General features: G+C 43.2%; 1 protein-coding gene across 1 annotated transcript; it reads right to left on the reverse strand.

Annotated features, from left to right (window-relative positions):
* Positions 1-469: 469 nt before the first annotated feature.
* LOC311148076 (serine--tRNA ligase, cytoplasmic) lies at positions 470-6,655 on the reverse strand. Its single transcript, XM_084184972.1, has 11 exons — positions 6,416-6,655; positions 5,340-5,410; positions 5,099-5,182; positions 4,814-4,972; positions 4,481-4,624; positions 4,193-4,348; positions 3,827-4,048; positions 3,449-3,578; positions 1,630-1,787; positions 1,375-1,504; positions 470-1,148 (listed from the first exon to the last, which is right to left on the reverse strand). Exons 1-11 carry the CDS (start codon positions 6,549-6,551, stop codon positions 991-993), a joined length of 1,548 nt encoding a protein of 515 aa, XP_084041098.1. The 5' UTR covers positions 6,552-6,655; the 3' UTR covers positions 470-990.
* Positions 6,656-7,658: the final 1,003 nt, after the last annotated feature.

Consider the following 7,658-nt stretch of genomic DNA (forward strand, 5'->3'; position numbering starts at 1 on the left):
TTATGCATGCTGTTTTGACGTCAGTTATGTTTCAAACCTCTAAGTGTGCACTTTAACTGCTTTCATTATCACAGTCAGAGATATCCCTCATCTTTACTCTGGCTGTGCTCCTGGAACAACAGACAAAAGTAGAGTGTTTCAGGATATTACACCACTAAATCAACTGGTTCTCATGATCCCTGGCCATAAATGACGTGCAAAGCACCTTTACTCAATAACAAAACTCTTGTTAAATTTGTGATCTTACCCTTTTTAAATAACTCCACACTGTTGTAGTTGTTCAACTTCAGGTGGGGAGTTTGCTTTGCGTGTAAGGTCTAGGGAGGTAAACGACTAACCAAAATGAAATTCTCCCTCATTGCCATTCATCTTATATCCTTCAGTTCAGACGCTATCTGATGGTTTGCAGATATCGCTATTGCAGGCACTAACATTTCTCATGTCATTGGAGAAAAAAATAAACATTAGGAAAGAGTCATTCAGATCTTGTATTGTTACAGTGCACCACTTTATCAATGCCTCGTCTTACAATAGTAGATACAGACGGAATTAGAAGCAAATGACCTCAAGGCAAGCAACAATGGGGAGGTTTGGGGGAGAGGGGGTCACAGAAAGCCCAAAACAGACATAGGCCAGTGTGTGTAATTTATGGTGATATGCAGTAAAATAATTAAAATTTAGTTTGGAACATGAAAGCAACCGTATTTTCTTAAAGCACCTTTTATACATTACCTTGAATACAAGATGTCGCAAGAGTGCCTCAAATGAAATTTCACAGAATTCCAGAGATCTGACTTGATAGACATTGTTTGGATCTTACATTGACGATAATTGCATGCAGCAGACCTAACATTACCATTGCCCCCCAAGCTGTTAACAGCCTCTTTCCCTTTTCCAATTCATCTTTCAGTTAGTACTCTGGTTCTACAGTAGAACAGGGCTCTGTGATAACAAGTGAAGGGAGCATAAGGACTGGGATGATGATGACGTCTAAGAATCATTGACAGACATGTTCTCCACTTGGTTCTGGAGCTGGTCTCCACCTCCCTGCTTCTTCTTCTTCCCTCCATCCTGCTGCTTCTTCTGCTTCTTGGACATCTCCACGTCAATAGGGGCAGGCTTCACAAACTTCAACATCTCTGTCATACCTAAGAACATTTATAGAAGAGGAAAGAAAATTACATCCCCACACACAGCTTTCATGGCAATACTAGTCATCAAATACGCATAGAAACAACTATAAATCTAGGGACATTTAGTAAAATAAGTACTCTGTGAGAAAGACAACCTTTTATGACCGCCATCTTCCATGCATAGGGCACAAGTATTGCAGGCCCCTTCACAAAACCTGTTAAAAAGAATACTATGGCTCACCTGGAGGCATGAAGTTCCGGAGTACCTCTGGAATGATGACACCCTCTTCGGTCTGGTACGTCTCCAGGATAGCACACATTACACGTGTGGTGGCACACATGGTTGCGTTGAGCATGTGCACATAGTCAGCCTGAAGAACACAGGAAGTGTGGTTTTAAAACTGGTTCAAATATTCCATCTTACTATGACTTTTTGATTATGGAAGCAAATCCGGGGGGGGGGGGGGTATTCTATGTAAAGACTGGGTATTCTCACCTTGTCCATCATCTTTTTGGTCTGTCCGTAGCGGATACGCAGCCGACGGGCCTGGTAGTCTAAACAGTTGGAGCAGGAGACCAGCTCTCTGAAGGCTGCGGAGCCTGGGAACCAGGCCTCCAAGTCCAGCTTCTTACTGGCTGCATGGTTCAGAGCACCTGGGTTGGAGCAGACAGACACAGAGGCTCAGACATATAACTAGTAAGACATCCCAAAACAGCTTGCAAGGGAAATGTCTGTTATGTGTCACATAAATCACACAGGATACAAGGTCATTGTAATACCTTACAATGTGAAAGTTCTTATTAAAAACGGCAAGTTAACGTTTATGAGTGATGGTTAGTCAAAGGAATAGTGTAAGATTCTGGCAATTAAAGGGATACGTAGAGATTCTGGCAATTAAAGGGATACGTAGAGATTCTGGCAATTAAAGGGATACGTAGAGATTCTGGCAATTAAAGGGATACGTAGAGATTCTGGCAATGAAGCCCTTCTCTACTTCCCAAGAATCAGATGAACTCGTGGATACCATAGGCTTCTGGTTATTACACTAAAGCTAGTTAGCATTGGCTCGTGAAACTACCTCCAACTTCCTTCATACTGGATGCAGAGACCTACACTTTTTATCCACGAGTTCATCTGACTCTGGGGAAGTAGAAAGGGCTTCATTGCCAACAACCCAAAGTATCCCTTTAAAGGCCCAGTGCAGTCAAAAAACGTGATTTCCTTGTGTCTTTTCTATATTTACACACATTGAGGTTGGAATAATACTGTGAAATTGTGAGAATAATTATGCCTTATAGTGGAAGAGCTGTTTGAAAAGACTACCTGAAATTTCAGCCTGTTTTGGTGGGATGGAGCTTTGGCGGTAAATTAGTTTAGACCAATAAGAAAGAGTTTCAAACCTCTCTGCCAATAACAGCTAGGTTTCAGTTTTTCCGTCCCCACTCAGATCACTCCCAGACAGTCCTAGCAAAATTCTTGCTTGAGAAATTGCTCTTTGCTAAGAAGCTACTTTTGTTTCTTTTTGATCATTTTAATTGAAAACAATCACAGTAAGGTACTTAAATTGTTACCCAGAAATTATTTGATATTGAGATAAAAACAGCTGCATTGGACATTTAAGCCCTATTTTGCTTACCCGGAGTCAGATGGACTTATGGATACCAATGTATGGTTTGAACCCTAGGTATGGCCCGGCGTGCAGTTTGAAGTAAGTTGAACGCGGTTTCGCGAGCCAATGCTAAGTAGCTTTAGCACAATGACTGGAAGTCTATGGGAACAGCTAACATGTCATTGCACTAACGCTAGTAGCAACAATGCACCCACCCGCCCCCCTACCTTTGCCACCACTGCTGGAAACAATTCAGAGGAGAAACACTGGACTTCCAGTCATTGAGCTAACGCTAGTTAGCATTGGCGCACAAAACTACCCTCAACTCCCTTTAAACTGCACACAGAATCTCGCTCTATCCCTTTAACCTAACACAACTCGTATTTCAGAGCACACGGTAAGGTTTCAAATGACACCAAGACAGGATTTGTAGCAACTACAGCCTCATTGTTTTGTTGTCTTACAGAAACCCTGGGTAATTCCCAACTTCAATCAATTATTTCTCAATAATCATTTTGGACTCCAAAAGGTCTGCCAATCATCCTTCCTCCAAAAAGGACCTTTCTATGGATTTAATTTCAGGAAGATCCTAAACAAAAATATATTTTGGCCAACCGCGTATGGATTTGCCATACGCAATTGATCATTAAGCCTCTGTCCCAGAGAGGAACAGACGTGTTGGGGAGGACTACCTGCAGGACCTACCTGAGACTATGTTGACGATGCGGTAGGGGATCCCTAGTGTCTGGTAGAACTCCTCAGCAGTCCCAATCATCTCATCCATCATCTCCCAGGACTTGTTGTCATGAGGAGAGGCAAAAACAAACTGCTCTATCTGGGGGGTGGGGTGGGGGGGGTTGATTAGCATTTCAAAATCATTAGCAAAGGCCCACCCAAACAAACAATGACCTGTTCTGGAAAATGTGTATCGCTTGACATGATCAGTAAATTATCAATAATAACAGGACTTTATCCTTCTCCAATTAGGCCTATAAAATGCAAAGCACTATAACAAAGCTGAGGCCTTTTCTACACTGACCTTGACACACCCACCATGTCTACTTTGAGAAAATGTCCACTGACCTTCTCAAACTGGTGCACCCTGAAGATGCCTCGGGTGTCACGGCCATGGGAACCCACTTCCTGTCTGAAGCAGGTGGAGAGGCCGGCGTAGCGCATGGGCAGGTCCTCTGGCTTCAGCCACTCGTCTCTCAGGAAGGCTGCGATGGGCTGCTCCGAGGTGGCAATCAGGTACTTCTCATCTATGGCCGTGTCCTCAGACTTCTCACTGCTCTTCCCAATCACCTGAGAGACAAGCAGGGAAGGCGGAGTGAATACATTACAAAAAACACCCACATATCAAAATTAACATCAAATCTACATATTTGTCTTAACATGCCCTATCCCGCAATAGGAATGGAAGGAGGATTCGTTTCAAATCCATCATACCTTGTAAAGTTCATCATCAAACTGGCTGAGCTGGGCCACCTCCTGCATGACCTCTTTCCTCATGAAGAAGGGGGTGTAGAGCATTTCGTAGTTCTTGCTGTGGAGCATCCGCAGAGCATAATTGATCAATGCCTGCTCCAGGAAAACCAGTGGCCCCTAAAACAGAAAAAGGGAACAGTCAGTAAAGATAACTATTAAGGATACACACCGAGTTGAATGGAATTACAGCGGGTATAAATCTGCCTGTGAGTATTGGCTCCATGTGACAGTGTGTAACTAAGAACCTGCCTTGAGGAAGTAGCCACGGCTCCCAGCCACTATAGCTCCTTTCTCTCCGTCGTAGCCATCGATCATGACTACCAGGTCTACGTGGGAATACTTCTTCTGCACAGTACAGTCTCCCCAGGTGCGCTCAACTTTGTTATCAGCATCCTGGCAAGGAGAGATCGACGAGGTAAATTACAGAGTAGACAAGTAAACAACAGAGAGGCAAAACAAAATTCATTCATGAGACAGAGACAGTGGACAAAGGCATCAGAATTTGCATTTTCTCCCAGAGGCAATGTGTACTTTCATTCCCCTCCCTATTGCTGATAGAAATTCAAATTCCACAACACCCACCTCATCATTACTAATGGGCACAGATGGATGTAGGAGGTTCCCGATCTCTCGCAAGTATTGAAAGCGCTCCTCCTCCAGCTTTACCCTCTCACCGTCAGATTTCTGCACTGCCTCGTCCACAAGCAGACGGACCTTCTTGATCTGGGTGACCGTGAGGGGCTAGAAAAAGGGGGGGAAAGAGACATGAAACATACCCATGAGTATGGGACCCACAAGTCCAATAGAATCTGCCATAAAGCAGTCAACCAGCATATAGATGAACTGCTGGCTAGCGAGCTGACCTACCGATAGCGTGTCTGCAGTTAGGGCCTCCAAGTTCTGGGCGTCATCTGGGACAGAATCATCATCATCCCCAACTGGCTCCCTCTTCTGTAAACAGAAAAGGCACATAACAGGGTGAATGGATAGAAAGAAACTATCTGCACATAGAATAGAACATAATGCTTTCAGACTGATGGGGGGAAACAGGTAGCCATGTAGGTTTTGTAAAGCCTATATTGTTCACCAGCAGTTTCACAGGATGTACCTTCATTTTCTCTCCAACTGTCTTGCTGCATAAATTCTTTGCCTTGTTGAGGTTGTCGGCAGTGAAACGACCTGGTGAGCATGGAAAGGGCAAGGGTCAGCATCATATGCATGTCATGAATCAATATAAATGGTGTTTATGTCTTGCCCCTAGGTGTCACAAGTAGCTATAACGTTGACAGGCAACAATGAAGCGAGCCCGGTAACCATAACAATGTAGATTTGAGTAGTCTAATGTTAAAGCTCAGTCAAATCTGCATCCATGTTATTTTCCATCTTATACCAATAACAGGGTCATGTATTGATGGGATCCAGTTTGTCAGATTTACACCAAAAGTTATTTTTTTTTTTTGCATTTTAGCTAACCCTAACCCTTTTCCTAACCTTAACCTAATTATCCTAACCTGCTGCGAAAATTATCCTAAACCTACTACGAAAAGTAAATTCTGACAAAAGCTGGATCCCTTCCAGCCATGACCCAATAACAGCTGTGGGCCGCTGAGAGGAGCGAGTTTTTGATGCATTTGCTATGGGGTATGTTGGATGGGGATTGCATCAGATTGTAGCTACAGTCAGTGTGAATAGGATGACGTAGCTAGCCATCGTTTGGCTTTTCCTCGATAGTTTAGCTACAAAACCATACATTGTTTTGGTTACCTAAATTAATGTTAGACAACAATGAACGACATATCAGGTATAACCTAACTAAAGATATGGGAAAGAAGATTGTTATTGGTTGTACGCCAAGTGGTTCGTTAACTAGCTACCTACTAGCTAACTAACGTAGCTAGATAGCTAACTGGCTATACATATCCATTTACATACTATCGGTGGCTAACTAGTTAGCTAACGCAGGCTACCAACTAGCTAGAGTTTAGCTGAGAATATCCAGGTAGCTATAGTGAATTATCTAAAAACGTGAACTGACGTATTATGCTTGAATTTCTTAATTGTTATCTGGGTGACTACAAGGTCGGCTTTATTTTAAGTACCTATAATAAGTGCATGAAGCTAGCAAGCCATGTGGATGGACACCACCATCCGATTCAATTAATGCTAACGTTAGTCGGAACTTACATTTTCTCCATTCTGTGTCTGCGTGTACTAGTTTATCCACAAGTGACACATCTTTGAACCTTTTCCTTTGAGTTTCTCTGATTACTTCAGGATCACCGCCTTTATCGGTTCGAAATTGGTCTAAATCGAGCACCATGATGATTCCACGCTTTGGTGACTGTCAAAAACGGTACAGAGCAAAAAAAACGCAAGCCGGTGTGAATAGTACCAGCAGCACAAACGATTACGTCACTTTCTTCTTCTTCTTCTTCTTCTTCTTTGAGGTTTTAGGGCAGACTACAACCTATTGGTGTATTGCCGCCACCTATTGTACTGGGTAGTGAAACAATATTCCATTGCGGGAAGGTTGGGCCGATATCATACAAAATACAAGAAATCAGAAATCCATAAGAAAACATCCCACTCCTTCACAGTTAAAATCACATCCCTACACAGGCACAGATGCCTGTGAGGACAGAGCATTCATCGATGGTTTCCTTGTAATGCCTCTGCTAAAATCCCTGAGTCCCCCCCAAAAATTCAACCGCACTCCTATTTTCTCCTATTTTCACTCTGTTTGCGCTGTGCAGTTGATAACCAATGCAATAAACACTAAAAAGGCCCCCTTCTTAACATGCAACATGTCAGGATCCCTCTGATGACAAGGAATATTCACTGGTGTCTCTACTCCTACTACCATTATTTCTTCAATGTCACTACTTCCACTCTTCTCACCGCCTCAGGATAGGAGACATGGTGGACAGCCCTTATTCTTCTTTGTGTGAATTTCCGGCAGACTAAACGTATCGCTGCCTTTCACAGGTCGGAGTGAGGATTGCACATTTGTCACCAAAAAAAAGGGAAAAGGGGAACATTTTAAATTGCACCACCATCTAACCCTGCACCTGCACACTACCCCAAAAACCAACCACAACATCCCACTACTTTGGCCCTAAACGAGCCCTACGCCAGACCGTCGGCCTTGGAGGATGGAACTCCTTCTCTCAAAAATGCCTGTAGATCTTCTGCACAAAAAAAAACTGTAGCTCAGTTGGTAGAACATGGCGCTTGCAACGCCAGGGTTGTGGGTTCGATTCCCACGGGGGGCCAGTTTGAAAAATGTATGCACACATGACTAAGTCGCTTTGGATAAAAGCGTCTGCTAAATGGCATATTATTATTATTACTTGGCTTTCAAGGTAAACACTTTCGGTTGCTCAACTTGAAAAGCATCTATCTACTGTATATGGTATGACTCAGAATG

This window comes from Coregonus lavaretus, assembly GCF_964263955.1.
Source record: "Coregonus lavaretus genome assembly, chromosome: 20".
In the NCBI taxonomy this organism is placed as follows: Eukaryota; Metazoa; Chordata; class Actinopteri; order Salmoniformes; family Salmonidae; genus Coregonus; species Coregonus lavaretus.

Coding starts and splice junctions, on each gene's coding strand:
- LOC311148076 (XM_084184972.1), bottom strand. CDS start 6,551: ATGGTGCTCGATTTAGACCAATTTCGAACCGATAAAGGCGGTGATCCT. Junction 4,349..4,480: donor GCCGTGGCTACTTCCTCAAG/GCAGGTTCTTAG, acceptor TTTCTGTTTTAG/GGGCCACTGGTTTTCCTGGA. Junction 4,049..4,192: donor TTGATGATGAACTTTACAAG/GTATGATGGATT, acceptor CTTGTCTCTCAG/GTGATTGGGAAGAGCAGTGA.